This window comes from Myxocyprinus asiaticus, chromosome 22 (genome assembly GCF_019703515.2).
Source record: "Myxocyprinus asiaticus isolate MX2 ecotype Aquarium Trade chromosome 22, UBuf_Myxa_2, whole genome shotgun sequence".
Taxonomy (NCBI): Eukaryota; Metazoa; Chordata; class Actinopteri; order Cypriniformes; family Catostomidae; genus Myxocyprinus; species Myxocyprinus asiaticus.
In genome coordinates, this window is record NC_059365.1 from 6146180 (window position 1) to 6163536 (window position 17357).

Consider the following 17357-nt stretch of genomic DNA (forward strand, 5'->3'; position numbering starts at 1 on the left):
TGTGTGTGTGTGTGTGTGTGTGTTCAGACAGCTAGTGGAGGAAAAGTCACCAAGTAGTGTACCACTCAGATAAATGATACAATTTTTATTAAAGGAAAAAATTAAAACGGGTCCAAAAAGACCCGAACAGAACACAAGGGTTACAGGTATTTCACATAAATTGCATTATATACATATTCAATGTCAAAACAGACCTCAATGAAATCATTTTGTAATAGTTTGGTACATTAAATCTGTTTGATTAATTTTGTTTCATGACAATCTGCTCTTACTTTAGGTTTACATCAATGTGTTTAATGTAATTCTCTCCCGGAACTCGAGACGGCGGTAATGATCAGCCTTTCCTACTGGCTTTCCTCAAAACAGGGAAAACACACAAGCTACAGTAGCATCCTGTGATTTGGATTCTTTTACAGAGGACACTAGTGAAGAAAACCTGAGGAGAAAAAAATTAACATGCGTCTTTTCTGACTAGGGTAAGAAATAATGCGGGCAGGTCACGCTGAACGGAAAATCTGCTTTTGTTTTATATCATGTGTTTCTAGACTTTCCTTTGGCTCTTTCTTAAAACGTAGTGAGCAGCCTACCTAGACAGCATTTTTGTCATTATAGACACCTAAGATGACCAAACATGCTCTCAGTGTAAACAGCTTGGAGGTTACGATACCCCCAAAACTGTTCAGAAATTAATTTAATTCCTTCTTAAATTTGAATTAAAGGAATATTCCGGGTTCAATACAAGTTAAGATCAATCAACAGCATTTGTGGCATAATGTGGATTACCACAAAAATTAATTTCGACTCGTCCCTGTTTTTCTTTAAAAAAAAAAAGCAAAAATCGAGGTTACAATGGGGCACTTACAATGGAAGTCAATGGGGCCAATTTTTGGAGGGTTTACTGATGGAAATGTGAAGCTTATAATTTTATAAAAGCACTTACATTAATTATTCTGTTAAAACTCGTGTTATTTGAGCTGTAACGTTGTTTAAATCGTCAATTTTACAGTCGTTTTAGGCTTTGTTGACATTAAATCGTCATGGCAACACAGTTGTAAAATTGGATATAACTTTACACAGAAAAGGTTAGTAAGCAATTTTATCATACCAAAATCCTGTTAACACGCTTATTGTTTATGTCTTGTGGCTATACTTTTGAAACATTTTGTATTTTAACGTTTACGGATTGGCCCCATTCACTTCCATTGAAAGTGCCTCTTTGCTTTTTTTTTTTTTTTTTTTTACAGAAAAGAAGTCAAATTTTTTATTTTTTTTTGGTAATCAATATTATGCCACAAATGCTGCAGGTTGAGCTTAACTTTTTTTTTTCTCCCCAATTCCCAATGCACTCTAGTTCCTCATGGTGGCGTAGTGATTCGCCTCAATCCGGGTGGCGGAGGATGAATCTCAGTTGCCTCCACATCTGAGACAGTCAATCCGCACATCTTATCACATGGCTTGTTGAGCGTGTTACCGCGGAGACATAGCTCGTGTGGAGGCATCCACGCACAACACGCCCCACCGAGAGCGATAACCATGTTATTGTGACTCTACCCTCCCTAGCAACCGGGCCAATTTGGTTGCTTAGGAGACCTGGCTGGAGTCACTCGGCATGCCCTGGATTCGAACTCGCGACTTTAGGGGTGGTAGTCAGTGTCTTTACTCGCTGAGCTACCCAGGCCCACAGGACGAATCTCAGTTACCTCTGCGTCTGAGACCGTCAATCCACGCATCTTATCATGTGGCTTGTTGAGCGCATTACCATGGAGACCTAGTGCGTGTAGAGGCATCCACGCACAACTCATCACGCACCCCACCTAGAGTGAGAACCACATTATAGCGACCACGAGAAGGTTAACCTAACGGGACTCTACCCACCCTGGGCCAATTGGTTTCTTAGGAAGCCTGACTGGAGTCACTCAGCACACCCTGGATTTGAACTTGCGACTCCAGGTGTGGTAGTCAGCGTCTTTACTTGCTGAGCTATCCAGGCCCCCGGTTAAGCTTAACTTTTAATTATACCTGGAATATTCATTTAATTTCAATTTGAGGTATCAATAAAGATTCCGGATTGTATTTCAGATGTGCCATAAAGTAGAATTGAAATGGAAAAAATTCAAAAGAGATTCATGTTAGTGTAGTAGTCTTTAGCAATATGTTGCTTTAGTTTTACTAAAGCTATGATGCCCAAAATACACTGTTTACATAGCCAGCTCCCTTTGTTTTGAGACTATCATGCCCAAAAAATACTGTCTAGGTAGGCAGCACACTATTTTTGGAGGCAGTGATACCTAAAATGCTGTCTAGATAGTCTCACCACCTGGCATGCTACCTATGATGCCTAAAAATACTGTAGAAGTAGAATACTTAATAGGTTTTAAGGCATTTGTGAGCATTTGTGTTTGGTGAGTGTCTTTGTATTGTACCATATACTTAGAGAGTTTATTTTTGTTTTGACCCTTATTCTATACTTGTTGTTGGTTTTAAGATTTACAGCCCAGTATGAATTCTTCAATATTCTTCAGCTACATTATAATTTTCATTACATTGCCTTTTTCTTTTTCAGATTGTTCTCAGGTTCACTATGGTGCTCTGTCTGTGGCTTGTTGTGGTGGTCACGGCATCCTGCTGGGGCCAGGAGCCAGTGGACACAGGGGACGTTGGTGTTTTCCAGCCTCAGAGTGCCCTCACTGACATGGAGTTTGCCACTGTGAGCACCTACCGCGGCCCTGGAAACAACGACCCTCGCCCCAACAATGAGCTGCCTATCCTTCTGTGGTGGAGCGCAAATCTGTTCCCACACTTCCCGGGAGACACGGAGCGTGTGGACTGCGCCCGTTCCTCCTGCATGGTCACTCGCAACCGTAAAGTGCAGCTGTATCGCCGCACGGCGTCCATCATCTTCTACGGCACAGACTTCAGGGCGTATGAAGCTCCCCTTCCACGTATGCCGCATCAAACCTGGGCTCTGTTCCACGAAGAGTCGCCCATGAATAACTATCTCCTCTCTCATAGTGTTGGCATCAGATTGTTTAACTACACGGCTACGTTCAGGAGGGAGTCAGACTATCCGTTAACCCTGCAGTGGCTGCCCTCACTGGATTATCTTCTAACACCGACTGCAGTCTCTCTACAGGAGAAGAACCGCTGGAGACGTGCCGGTCTGGCACCGGTGCTGTACATGCAGTCCCATTGCGATGTGCCTTCAGATCGGGACCGTTACGTTCAAGAGCTGATGAAATATATAGAGGTAAAACTGTTAGAGATCCTAAAGGTTAAGGATGTAATTTCTGTGCCACTAGCGTAAGCAAACGAAAGTGCACGAATAATGTTTTCAGCCCTGTCTTCCATTGGTCAAACAAACACATGTCATTGTTTAACCTGTTGATGTGCATGCCCCCCAAATGTTGGCTATAGGTTTCATAGCTTCTGCACTCTGTTTGGGAGGTTTTGTGTTGATCAACAATAGCTATGTGTTTGTAAAGAATTAGTGGTAACACTACAATAAGTGGGGATTGTTTGCAGTCCAGCAGTCTTTGCTTGGTACGTTTTCCTGCTTTTTTGTCCTTTGCTGATCACATGCCTGAACCGCCTAGCAACAACCCAAAACACTCCAGCAATGACCTAACGACCACCCAGAACACCCAAGTTACTGCCTAGCAACCATCCTAAAATGCTCATAAACACCTAGCAACCACCCAGAACACTAGCAATGACCTAGCAACTTCCCATAGCACCCTAGCAACCACCCAGAACACCCTAGTTACTGCCAAGCAACCACCCAAAACACTCTGGCAATGACCTAACAACCACCCAAAGCACCCTAGCAACTGCTTAGCAACAACTCACAACACTCTAGCAATGATCCACAACCACCCACAACACCCTATCAACTGCCAAGCAATGACTTAGCTACTACCTAGACCACCTAGAAACCACCCAAACACCCTAGCAATCACCCAGAACACCCTAGTTACCACCTAGCACCCGCAACACTCTAGCAACTGCCCAGAAATTTACCCAGAACACCCAAGATACTGCCAAGCACCCACCAGAGCACCCTAACAAATGCCTAATAACCACCCTCAACACATTAGCAACCACCTAGAAAACCCTAGCAACCACCCAAAACATCCTAGCAACTGCCTAGCAGTAACCAAGCTACTACCTAGAACACTATAGCAACTGCCTGGCAATGTCCTAGCAACCACCCAAACATTGTGGTGGTGAGTATTGCACAGATTGCACCACAATCTACTTTGCTTCTTAATTTGTGGCCTAATTTTTGTCCTCTCTTCAGATTGACTCATATGGGAAGTGTCTCAACAACAAACCCCTGCCGGAGCACCTGGAAGACACCAGCACAGCCACAGGTGAGGACAGACGCTTCATGACCTTCGTCGCCCGCTATAAGTTCCATCTCGCCCTGGAGAACGGCCTGTGCCCGGACTACATGACTGAGAAGCTCTGGAGGCCCCTTCATCAGGGCTGTGTGCCCATATACAGGGGCTCGTCCTCAGTGACCGACTGGCTGCCAAACAACCAGTCCGCCATTCTCATAGACGATTTTCCCTCCCCACGAGAGCTGGCTGAGTTCATAAACACTCTGGATGAAGACGACACAGAGTACTTGCGATTTCTAGAGTATAAAACACCCAGCAAGATCACCAACCTGCGTCTTTTGGAGGGGTTGAAGAGTAGAGAGTGGGGTGTTAATGATATGAGTAAACCCAACTATCTGAACGGGTTTGAGTGTTTTGTGTGCAATCGAGAGAATGAGCGTCTCGCAGCCGTGAAAGCACACAAGAGGAACCCTAAACAGAATTCGCTCCCCCAACCAAAGATGGCCGACAACTCACACATGGGATGCCCACTGCCCAACCCTGGATACGGACCTGTTGAAAGCATTGAACCCGATGACAGGTAAGCACAGCAGCTTTCATATATTATCAAGAATGTGGTTGAGAATACCTTTGCATCGGTAGGATCGAATCACTAGCCTCGAGTATGAGCAAACACCACTAATGATATCTCAAGCCACTTTTCACTATCCAATCAAATGCCAGTTTCACTCAGAAATATGTCATATTTCAAGGTATATTTAAGCAAGACTTGAATTAGAGAGAGATTGGATGATATATTTGTGTTTGTTTGTTGTCAGCTGGCTCCAGATGTGGCCGCAGGATTACTGGCAGAGTCTGGATCAGGCAGAAGGTTTGGAGTCTCTTATCAGGCATAACGTGTCAGACCCGTCACTACTGTGGCAGCACATACAGAACATCGCTGTGAGGAAAGCCAGAGGCCAATGAGATGAAACTACCGACGTGTAGAGAGATGCCTTACCATTAACCTAAGGAAACATCTCGGCTCAGAACACCCTCACTGACAGCCAAAGACTGCCAAATGGCAATCATTACCAAAAATATTTCAATCTACCCATTGGTTTCCAACTGAGATCAAAAACTCACTCATTTTGTTTAAAGAGAGAAGATAAGGTGAATCTTCTCTTGAAATCAGACTATAAATGCGTCACGCTCAACTATGGATAGTTATATCACGCATTCATATTGAATGATGTTGAGCTTTATGTTACTCTGAAGGCTTCAGCTGGCATTTAGCTTTTCACAACCACTCAGGCCACTTATTTACAGCTCGACACGGAAGAGTTCGTAGTGGAATGTCACTGCAGCTTTGATGAACAAAGTGAATAATTGCTATTTTTAGGCATGAAATTTGATCTGACATAAACATGTCCAGGTCACATTTCATGTGAAATATCGAAAAAAATAAAATAAGTTTGCATTGGACTTTTATGATGTTTTGCATTTGGTCATTTTCATGAGAATTAAGCACATTTTCTCCGCATATTCTCATTACCGGAATGGTTCCGGACGTTTTGCTTTTGAAGTGTTTTTGTAATCCTAGTTATTCTCAATAGGGATTCTCATCCATTAGATTCTCAAAAGAAATACTGAAAAACAATTTTAAACAGCAACAAGGCAATTCATCAAATACTACCACAGTGTTTAAATACTTTAGATTTTAAATATTTTTCACATCGCAGTAATGAGGAGATTTTCTGCATTACAATAATGAGAATTTTTAGGGACATTGTGCTTAATTTTAATGAAAATCTTAATGCTTCTACACAAAACAAATGTAAATTGCATCAAATTGAATTAAAAAAAGAAATTAAATTTTAATGTTTTATTTAATTTAGTTAATTTCACAAATGTGTAAATCTTAAATAGGCTAATTTTTTTATATAGAGAGAGAGAGTATAATAGGCTTAATTTTCATATTTCAATATTTCTTTTGATTTTAGGATCAAATGACAGACTTTTTTTTATAATCAAAATAAATATATAAGTTTACTATATAACTTTTATTAATTTTACAAAATGTCAATTCAATTTGATGGAATTTCGTTATAAAATTGAAATGTGTTCTCATAGGCTATTTTTTGTATAACAGGCTTCATTTTCATTTCAGTATTTCTTTTGATTTTAGAATTTTTTTTTTTTTTTTTTTTACAGGTTTGGAGATTTACCAAATACTCTTGGGACCTGTTTATATCTTTAGCATTTGCATCCCTCAGTATTTTTTATGTGCTGTATTTATATATTTATATTTTCTATTGCACACTCTTGTAACAATACAATAAAAGGAGAATAAAACTTTATTGATGAGTGAATGTTGCTTTACAGTATACAGAGATACAGAATACATATTTGCATAAGAGATTCAGTTACTGAAAACAATGATTCTTTTTAAATGGGGTTTTGGTGATTAAATAGAAAACAAATACCATGAAGACAAATACACTATTTGTCTGGAGACTAAAAGCACATCTGGAGACATTTAAAAGCATAGAACAAAGCATAGAATCCCCAAAACAGAGTTCCTACTATTCTAGCATCTATTCTGCACAATAAAATTCATTCAGTGGTACACTTAGATCTGATGTATCAGTGAAGAAAAATGAAGAGGAACTTGTTTCATTGCAGTATAAAGTCTAATTCCTAATAAAAGGAAAGTGGCATGCATACTGTGGTGGAATATCCATTTGTTCAGGCAGTGAATGTCAGCAGGTACCCTTACAGGACATTGGAATAACAGCTCTCACAGTGGACGACCCCACGATGGAGAAACATATTGTAAAGCAAATCTCCCATTGGTTTTGTGCAAATCCCACACTTGGGTGAAAAAGAGAAAGAAATACAATATATGAATTAAAGCAGGTTGCCACATACAGTATGATTATGTTCAGGCAGGTTAGTATATCCTAAACTACAAAACAATACATTCAACATCTTATGCCATACAAATTACATGGTGTCTGTAAGGAGCAGTCTTTGTGTGAGCGGATATTGTTGTGTACCTTGAAGCAGGATGGGTGGCAGGATATGTTTAGGTGCTCAATGGTGATCTTGGCGTCATTTCCCACCATCTCTCTGCAGTATGTACAGGGAGTCATCGTTTCTTTGCTATAGAGACACAATGAGGTCATTAGTTTGGGCTCAGGTGACAAACTAAAAAAGGATTAGCATTTAAACTGCTTGATGACACAAAAACTCCTCACTGTTTTTGAAGTTAATTATATATACAGCCACCCTTAGGGCAGTCTATACAGTTCTATAAAATGTGTAGGATAATATATGTGTGTGTGTGTGTGTGTTATATGCATCATTTTCAGGAAACGATGCCATTTGTGTGGTATGTGTGTCCCCACAGCAAACTGAACTTAGACACATAATTCAATATATGTATTTAACTCTGTTTTGTGTGTGATGCAAATAAATATTCAAAAAAAAAAAAAAATGTAATTACATTAATTATTATATTAAATTTACAAAATATTTATATTACAAAAATTATACAAAATATTTAGCATTATATAAAAACTATAATATTACATTTTATTGGTTTTATTTGAATATCAGCCAATTTGCACATCTTCATTTATCACAATTACATTTTAATGGGTTACATAGAGTAAATAATATAATTCAACTTAAATTTTGCTTTTTAGTTTTTCTTTGTCAATTTCTTTTCTTTTACGTATAATTTTCTCAGAAAATGCAGAAACCCAATTCTGTTGTGACATTATCCTCCGTAAAAATGATGGTTTGATGTTGCAGAAATTATATTTAACGGATTGACAGTATTTCATAATGTGATTTATACTTATATTGGCCATAATATCATAAAATCATAATGATCCATGTTTTTTCTTTCAGAAAATGTACTGTTCTTGGCACAAGAAAAAAACGAAATATGTACAATATGATGTGGTGCAACGATATTTGCAAGCTAAGGCAGTAATTATACATTTTTGCACTAACATTTAACACAATAATGTGTGATTTATTTCAGGGCGCACCAAAAAAAAAAACGTGATACTACCTGAATATACTAATTTATTCACATTATACGTACATGAATTCCAAACTTACTTAATGCTTTTGGGTTAGTAACAACTTATAATTATTGGTAATTTGCAAGGCTGAAACTACATATTTAGAAAAATAGTTTTAAAGGGATAGTTCACCCAGAAATGAAAATTCTCTCATCATTTACTCACCCTCATGCCTTCCCAGATGTGTATGACTTTCTTTCTTCTGCTGAACACAAAGACTTTTAGAAGAATATTTCAGCTCTGTAGGTCCATATAATGCAAGTGAATGGTGTCCAGAACTTTGAAGCTCCAAAAAGCACATAAAGGCAGCATAAAAGTAATCCATAACACTCCAGTGGTTAAATCCGTGTCTTCTGAAGAAATATGATAGGTGTGTATGAGAAACAGATCAATACTTAAGTCCATTTTTACTATAAATCTCCACTTTCACTTCCACATTCTTCTTCTTTTGTTTTTTGCCATTCACATTCTTTGTGCATATCGCCATGTACTGGGTAGGTAGGAGAATTTATAGTAAAAAAGGACTTAAATACTGATCTGTTTCTCACCCACACCTATCATATCGCTTCAGAAGAAACGGATTTAACCACTGGAGTCTTATGGATTACTTTTATGGTGCCTTTGTATGCTTTTAGACCTTAGAAGTTCTGGCCACCATTCACTTGCATTGTATGGAGCTACAGAGCTGAGATATTCTTCTAAAAATCTTCATTTGTGTTCAGCAGAAGAAAGAAAGTCATACACATCTGGGATGGCATGAGGATGAGTAAATGATGAGAGAATTTTCATTTCTGGGTGAGCTATCCCTTTAAGCACTGGCCATGGAAAAAAAAACCCATCACAATGTTGACAACTAATCTGAATACTAGGGGGACACGTCCCCCTTTGGTGATTATGGCTCTGATACTTTGGGCTTGAGGTAGGACAATATGACATCTTGAAAGTTCAGCCATAACCTTATCAAATGAAATGATAATATAAATAGAAATTTCAGGCACAAATGGCCCTGTTTCCTGTGAAACACAAAAATAGCATATATACATTACCTGGAGTAGTAACTGGGGGTGCTGTAATTGTAGTTGGAGGTTGTTGAGGTCAGATAATCAGAGCTGCTGTGAGAGGGAAGACGGATAAAATAATTTTTTGTAGCACAAGAGATTGTGTTGCTCCAAAGATTATTATTCTATGATCATCAGTGCTTGAATGTCAGTGTGAAATGAATCTAAAACTAAAATGACTGTAGTTTACCTGCTATCAATATGTGAATTGTTCACATATTCCTTAACGTAGACAAAGCCCCTAAAATAGAGAAAGTAAATATAGAACAGGGGTTCAACACTTTCAGGTTACACAATCAGGTTACATTTAGACTGAATAAGAAGTCCGCACATACTTTTTGGGTTCAGATTCCGGTAACTTCTGCTCAGCACTGTCCACTGTTTTGGTGTAGGTTTTGCTACAAGAATAAAAAGTCACCAGTTAGTATGCTTGCATTTATTCACTATCATACATGTGTCACCTGTGAGCTATTATGCATAGTAGAAAGACCACCCGTACTATTATATTAGTCATATTGAATTAAACCTTACTGTTCAGCTAGACTGCAAACATGTGAGGATGCAAATCAAAAAGGCTGCATTTTTTAAGTATTTGTTTGTAAAAGGCAAGGTACTATGACGGCAAGATCTTTTAAGAAATAACAATAGGTAACCCAAGACGTAATGCAGAGCTACAGTATACTTTTTTTTAGCTGTTGTCCTAGAAAACATGTCCAAGTTTAGTCTTTCATGTGACCAATGTGTGTGTATTAAATGATGGATGACCAGCCCGGATGGTAAAATGGTTATTAAATGATGGTTTGACAAACACCAAAGGTTAAATGATTATTAAAATGATGATTTGTCCAGCCCCATTCAAGTGCCCCCACAGATTACTGAGTCAAGTGGATTTTGAAAGCAACTTAAAAAAATAAATAATCATTTATATCTTTGATAATTATGTTGCACGTATATTTTACATAGAAAAGTAAAAATTCAGTCATCATCTAAACGTTTAAACATTAAAATGTTTGATCGTAGAACACAAATAAAGTTATTATCAAAATGTAAAAGCTGCTCTTTTTCATGCAATGAAAAATGCATTATGCTTTCGCTCATTTTGTTTGCTTTATTTTTTTCCTTCAAATTTTCTCCCCTTTTCTCCCCAATTTGGAATGCCCAATTCCCACTACTTACTAGGTCCTCGTGGTGGTGCGGTTACTCACCTCAATTCGGGTGGCGGAGGACAAGTCTCAGTGGCCTCCACTTCTGAGACAGTCAATCCGCACATCTTATCACGTAGCTTGCTGTGCATGACACCGCGGAGACTCACAGCATGTGGAGACTCATGCTACTCTCCGCACTCCACACACAACTTACCACGCACTCCATTGAGAGCGAGAACCACTAATCATGACCACGAGGATGTTACCCCATGTGACTCTACCCTCCCTAGCAACTGGGCCAATTTGGTTGCTTAGGAGACCTGGCTGGAGTCACTCAGCACACCCTGGATTCGAACTCGTGACTCCAGGATTGGTAGTCAGCGTCAGTACTCGCTGAGCTAACCAGGCCCCCTATTTTGTTTGCTTTCTTAAAAATTTGAACCCAGGACACCATGCATGCTAAATGAAAACTGAACACTACATTAACACATATATACTATAACACTCCTCACTTGTTAAAAAGTGATTAAAAAAAAAAAAAAGATTAAGTAAATAGACCTTTTTTTACATTGCTACCAAATGTGACCAAGAAAGAATGATTATTAATGACGTTTTGACCAGTAATCCTAATCTTGGTTATTCGTTTTGAATACTGAAATGAGCATTTCTACAGCTGTAAAACATTGGGTACTGGCTTCAGTTATCATATTCTCTCGTTTATCAACAAGTAATAATGAATGATATGACAGCATAATATGAAAATGATCATTTTTAAGATCTAAAAATATTTCCCCATAAATTGACATTTCCGTTTTGGGCAGTTAAAAAGCAGTAAAAATGTTTCTATGAAATGTCACATTTTTGTATTTGCCATGAACGCTTACCTTTCCATGTCAGTTCTCCACTTACTCCTGTCAAGACAACAGTAAAAACGGTCAAAATGTTCCACTGTTATGTGATGTGAAGGTCAGTCTTTCTTCTTGAGAGCTCTCGGAGTTCGTACATGTGTGTACGTGTGTTAAGGTGTGTTTGAGACTGGGTGTATATCTGCAGCTCAGGTGGAGTTTTAGGGTTGGGTTTGATCCCTCCTTCATGACTTTAAACCATTATGTTATTGACTTTTTATAGAAGCTTAATATGATCTCAGTGTAAAAAATGTGAATCAACACACAGAGGTTCAGGTATATGCTGAAGAAATGTGCTGTGCTATTAAACATGTGAGTGTTAGAATAGAAAGAAGATTCTTGGAGATCATTTCTGAGGATTTACCTGTCAGTGTTAATTGGAATGACATCATCAGCTAGGGAAACCAAAACATCTGAGGGCATACTATGATTAAAACAAAAATATGCTCATTAATATCCATATAATAAATGTGAATTAATATGAATATACAATTAGTATTCATGTTAAGTCAATAACAAATTATTTGATTATTTATAGATATCTATTCTAATGTAATCATTTTGCAGGGACTGATATAAAAAAAGCAAAAAAGTATTATAAACAAAACAAAAAATTTAACTTGTGTTTCACTTACTCAGGAACCAAGTTTAAGGGCCTCTGAAGTCGACTGTCTGGATCTTTGGATCTAAAAATGAAAATTTCAATCCATTATTGTATTACAAACCTCATTGTGATAATTTATTATCGTCACAATTTCCCAAATATAGCCTGATTAATTTATTTATCGAATTTGTACCTGTTGTTGGTAGAGTCCAACAGAGAATGATTATACCAGTCAGGACTATGACAGAGAGAATCAGAGAGAGAGATATTTGCTGCAGTGTGTATGAACACACATGATTGCTATAGTAATGTAAAGTGTCACCTGTAAGCTAAAATGATTACCTCTTTGTGGGCTCGCGTGGAATTGGATCAAATGGATCAGCAGAGCTGAAAAAATAATTTCACACTGAACGGAGGAACATGCTCTGTTGTATGCAAACCGAATTCTGATGTGACTGTTAATAATGGTTCATTCACTGTACAGAGAAAGCACTAGTACATTGTTTGTACTGAAGGCTGTATTATATAGTATAAATACTCCAAAAACACTTTCATTGATTGTTTTTTATTCTATTGATAAAGCACAGATATATCAATCTACACTACCTGTCTTAAGTTTAAATGCATCTAAACATAAGCCTTGAAAAACAACTCAAGTCAAGTGGGTCCCAACTTTTGACTGGTAGTGCACATTTGCACCCAATATAAATATTTAAGGAATGTAACATAGGGAGAGTGCTGTCAAAATGATCGGTCACATTTGATGACAGTTTTGATCGCGATTATAAAAGAAAGATTGTTATGAGATGCGACAGAAGATTTTATTCTAGTCATGCTGTACCTCTTAAACTCCTCCGGCTGTTTTACAGTCTGTGTTTTGTGACTATAAGTGTACTCTGTGCTGATTCTGAGTGGAAAAGAGAGGAAAAGATGAAACTATTAGTAATGCTTTAATGCTTCAGTGTTCAATGTTTTTATGAGCTTCATTTATTTATTGTGGATTTCATTTTTCATATTTATTGGCTCTAGTGCACATGTATTCTTTAAAACAAAGGAATGACAGTTTCATTAAGATTAAAAATAATACAATCACCTGGTGGCACTAGTATTGATGGGAATAATATCATCCGCGAGAAGGTCCAGACTTTTCACTGTCTGCTTTGTCTGAGGCAGAGAACTGCAGGAGAAACCAATGACACACATCAATCTACAATACTGACTCCAAATCAGTTAACAGATCATTCAATGAAATGGGTGCCTTTTAAATTAGATTTTTAAAAGCAGATTTTTCTATGATTTTAAACATTCAATTACGTAAATCAAGTGTTTAAGTATTAATATATTTCATTGTGCCATCAAGGCAAATGAGGTAACAGGGTCGACAGATTAGTTTGACATTTACAAGTCTTGCGCTAGTTGTGAAACTAAGGTGTTGTAAAGATAATTTTATGCTGATATTTCCACAAATATCCACTTTTCAATTATCTGTTGTTTACTATAAAAAAAACATGGTAACAGGGTTGACATTTTAAGATTGTCTCCTAATGACAAGCAAAGCAAAAAATAAGATAAAGGGATAAAAAGGTTTCTTTAACTTGTCCTTGAGGTTTTTTTCCTAAAAGGATGACGTCATTATGAAATATTTGGAATGGTTCATTACTTTTAAAAGTGCAAATATGACTGCAACAGGATTAATGAAAGTATATAGAGTATATATACAAAAAAAAATAAAGATAAAATGCTTATTCCATCAACGTGCATATTTGCTAAATAAAATAAACATACTGGATTTTTTTAGTTGCCAAACTGGTAACAGGGTTGACGTTTTTGCAAATAAATTTGACATTACAAGGCTTGTGCTAAAGGTTGTGAAACTCTTAAAAAAAATGTTTTATTTATTTGTGTGGATTTTTTCCCTTTTTCACGCAATTTGGAATGCCCAATTCCCAGTGCGCTTTTAAGTCCTCGTGGTCGCGTAGTGATTCGCCTCAATCCGGGTGGCGGAGGACGAATCCCAGTTGCCTCCGCGTCTGAGACCGTCAACCTGCGCATTATCACATAGCTTGTTGAGCGCGTTGCCACGGAGACATAGCGCGTGTGGAGGCTTCACGCCACCCACCGTGGCATCCGCGCTCAACTCACCACGCACCCCACCAAGAACGAACCACATTATAGCGACCACGAGGAGGTTACCCCATGTGACTCTACCCTCCCTAGCAACCGGGCCAATTTGGTTGCTTAGGAGACCTGGCTGGAGTCACTCAGCACGCCCTGGGATTCGAACTAGCGAACTCCAGGGTTAGTAGCCAGCGTCTTTTACCACTGAGCTACCCAGGCCCCTAAAAAAAGGAAATTTGAACAAATATACATTTTTCAATTATCAACTGTTTACTATACCAAATCACGGTAACAGGATAGACATTTTAAGATCGTTCCTTACTGACAAGCATAACAAAACATAATATAAAGTGATTTAAAAGACACACTTGCAACAGTCTCTGTTTTCTGAGTTACTTCCTGTCATTATAACAAAGTTTTTGAATTTACACAATAGTTTGTATCTAAAAAGGAAAAATATGATGGTAACAGGGTTGATGCATAATCTGACAACACAACTTTGAGTCTAATTTTTATTAATACATTATGCCAACTAAAATTTTAATGTAGAGAGAGAATAAAGACTAAATTCTATTAATGTGCATATTTGCAAAAGAAAACCAAGTTACTGGATATTTTTGTTTTGTTGATATGTATAGAAAAATGTCTATTTTAACCCATAGTAAAAGTTGACATTAGCTAATGTTAAAATCATTTACACATTTGTACATAAGGGACACAAACGGCATCCATTATGGGAAATGACCGTTATAACGGACAGTCTCTGCTTTGCATATTAAACTCAATGAAGGATCTAAAATGAATTTGAATATTAATGATATTTCCAAACAGGCTCTCTCACCTGTAGTCTGTGAGCAGGTCTTGACTGAGCAGATCTATATCAGGGTTCACAGACACTTGAACAGTACTGCAAGATAAAGAAAGACAGCAAAGAGTTTTTAGATTTACACAGAGCTTTACAAGTTCAGAGAGCAGAACAAATGACTTTCCCACAATATTAAAACTGGTTTTGGCCACTGATAAAGCTCTGGTGTCCTCATGTGGTTTCTCACAGAACAGCATAAGTCCTAGATGCTGATTGGTCAATACAGTGTTCTAGCCATGCTAAAATACACACCATAGTAACAGCTATGACAAATGTTTACCATAATACTTTTATCATAAAGTCTTGTCACTCAGTTGACTTGTTACAACATAGTTTTGTCATGCTGGATAGGATTAGTGTGTGATTATAAGAGTGAAACACTAAGATTACATAAATAAGATGAGTAAATCACTGTGGTGACATGTTATTGTGTCATACAGAACTCTTAGTGAGATCAGAAAGGTCATCATTCTTCAAGCTAATACTCTGTTCTGGGATCAGTTTTGGATCAGCTCCGAGACACAGAGAGGAATGCAGAATATGAAATGCGAGTAATATATTTTGAGCGAACAGAGCTGAAGAGTCAGAGGGATTCATTCTACACATGAATGGCACTGAGATTAACATAATTTTTATATGCCGGTGCTGATATGCATTATTTAGATAATCTTGTACCTGGCAGGCTCTGTCTTGAAGGATATCAGGGTATCAGACAGTGAAATCAGACTTTCAGTACTGTAAAGAGACAACAAAAAATACAAGAAAACCTATTCAATACTTTATAACACATGTTCATCAATATAATGAGATGGTAAATGTTCCCTATCTACAAATATTGGTCTGCAAAAATAATTTTATATATAAACCATGCTTAAAAATGTATGAATGCCATTACATTACATAACAAAATAACAAACCAAGTGCCATTTATTTTAAATAAATATAGTACAAATACACTTTTTAACCTCTTAAACTCTGGTGCATTTTTGGGCTACCACCTGCAATTTTTCACACTCGAATTTAAAACCTCACCATTCACACATGCTATGAATTGCAATATATATGTTTGTTTTCCTAACTTTGTAAGCATTAATTCTGGTTCTGTTTGCTCTATCTCCATTTAAAAGTCTTATTTTATTGCACTAGATGGCAGCAAGTACTTGGAAAAATAATTTTTCTCTGTCACATTCCATGACAAAATGCCAATCTGTAATGTAGGTGGCCCTATAACGAATTTCAGCCCTCACAGATGTGATCGTCCATAGACATTCAGTCTAATTTTCAGTTCATGCACCACCCCCAATGTTTCATCGAATATCTCGGCCTCTGAGTGGACTAGAAGCTCAATCTAGGTGTCATCAGAAAGCTGATCCTCCCCTTTGCAATGATATAAAACATTTTAGTACCAATAGTCGATAACATATTTTTCAGATTAATTGTTTTGCATGCTTGCCCTGCTGGACTGTATATTTTGTTCTGGACATCTAAGATATAATATTGGATTATTTACACAAGCAAGCTCACAGGCTCACAAAAATGGCTCATGTTTTAGAAAACTGCCTAAGGTAAAAGCAGATAGAAAGTTTTTAGCTATTTGGGGCATACAGCAGCAGTGATCGGCGCATAAATTGATGTTTTGATGTCTTACAAATATCATTTCACTTTGTGATTCTTTTGAAGATATTTCAAACTGTGGTATGAGGGAAACAAAATAAACTGTATAGTTACATTCCTGAGACTGTGAGCTTTCATTTGATATATGACTTGTCCATTTAAGTGCTATGTGTAAAACTTTTATTTTCATATTAATATTTCTACCACATTACCTCTAGGTGGCGCTTATCTGTGACGCGGATGATTTCAGCTCTTATATTGTTATTTTATGTAACATAAATGCAAAAGTGATGGTGTTCTATGAAAAGTTCAGATTCTAAACTTTCAAATGACACCCCATATGCCTGACTTATGTATCCAGGGACTTAATCGTTTGAAGCGTAAACTTAGTTTGCGATATAGCGCCCCCCTTTGGACTCGCAAGTGGGTCCATAGTGTTTAAGGGATTTTAAGCAAAACATTTCACATAAAACGATACTAGATATTGTTCAGAATTATGTACACAATGTACTTGGACACTTTCTGGTTGTCAAACATGTTCATACACTGCTAGGACACATACATCCACTATAAATTACTTGGTTAATTTTCTTAGAAAAGATCTAGAAACTTTTGTTTGCAGATGCCACTTG

The 17357-nt window shown here is 37.5% G+C and overlaps 2 protein-coding genes across 3 annotated transcripts in view; one reads left to right on the forward strand and one right to left on the reverse strand.

Moving 5' to 3' along the window:
* The first annotated feature begins 327 nt into the window (after nucleotides 1-327).
* On the forward strand, nucleotides 328-6520 carry LOC127412865 (alpha-(1,3)-fucosyltransferase 11). The gene is made up of 4 exons (XM_051649545.1): nucleotides 328-476; nucleotides 2564-3247; nucleotides 4298-4920; nucleotides 5159-6520. Exons 2-4 carry the CDS (start codon nucleotides 2582-2584, stop codon nucleotides 5304-5306), a joined length of 1437 nt encoding a protein of 478 aa, XP_051505505.1. The 5' UTR covers nucleotides 328-476; nucleotides 2564-2581; the 3' UTR covers nucleotides 5307-6520.
* A 138-nt stretch (nucleotides 6521-6658) lies between these two features.
* Nucleotides 6659-17357, reverse strand: part of LOC127412864 (cell surface glycoprotein 1-like) — a 34154-nt gene continuing 23455 nt past the window's right edge. The window contains exons 13-26 of one of the 2 annotated variants that reach the window (XM_051649544.1): nucleotides 15787-15846; nucleotides 15088-15153; nucleotides 13222-13305; nucleotides 12970-13035; nucleotides 12471-12515; nucleotides 12322-12366; nucleotides 12160-12210; nucleotides 11889-11948; nucleotides 11504-11530; nucleotides 9810-9872; nucleotides 9665-9715; nucleotides 9463-9525; nucleotides 7379-7484; nucleotides 6659-7193 (exon numbers count right to left, since the gene is read on the reverse strand). In XM_051649544.1, the coding sequence (XP_051505504.1) occupies nucleotides 7095-7193; nucleotides 7379-7484; nucleotides 9463-9525; nucleotides 9665-9715; nucleotides 9810-9872; nucleotides 11504-11530; nucleotides 11889-11948; nucleotides 12160-12210; nucleotides 12322-12366; nucleotides 12471-12515; nucleotides 12970-13035; nucleotides 13222-13305; nucleotides 15088-15153; nucleotides 15787-15846 (886 nt within the window). In that variant the 3' untranslated portion in view covers nucleotides 6659-7094. Of the gene's footprint in view, nucleotides 7194-7378; nucleotides 7485-9462; nucleotides 9529-9664; nucleotides 9716-9809; nucleotides 9873-11503; nucleotides 11531-11888; nucleotides 11949-12159; nucleotides 12211-12321; nucleotides 12367-12470; nucleotides 12516-12969; nucleotides 13036-13221; nucleotides 13306-15087; nucleotides 15154-15786; nucleotides 15847-17357 lie in introns of both variants that reach the window. The other variant, XM_051649542.1, reaches the window with a different exon arrangement.

Excerpts from the sequence above, each read along its gene's own strand:
- LOC127412865 (XM_051649545.1), top strand. The coding sequence starts at position 2,582 with ATGGTGCTCTGTCTGTGGCTTGTTGTGGTGGTCACGGCATCCTGCTGG. Across the intron at positions 3,248-4,297 it reads AGCTGATGAAATATATAGAG|ATTGACTCATATGGGAAGTG; the intron begins GTAAAACTGTTA and ends TCCTCTCTTCAG. Across the intron at positions 4,921-5,158 it reads AGCATTGAACCCGATGACAG|CTGGCTCCAGATGTGGCCGC; the intron begins GTAAGCACAGCA and ends GTTTGTTGTCAG.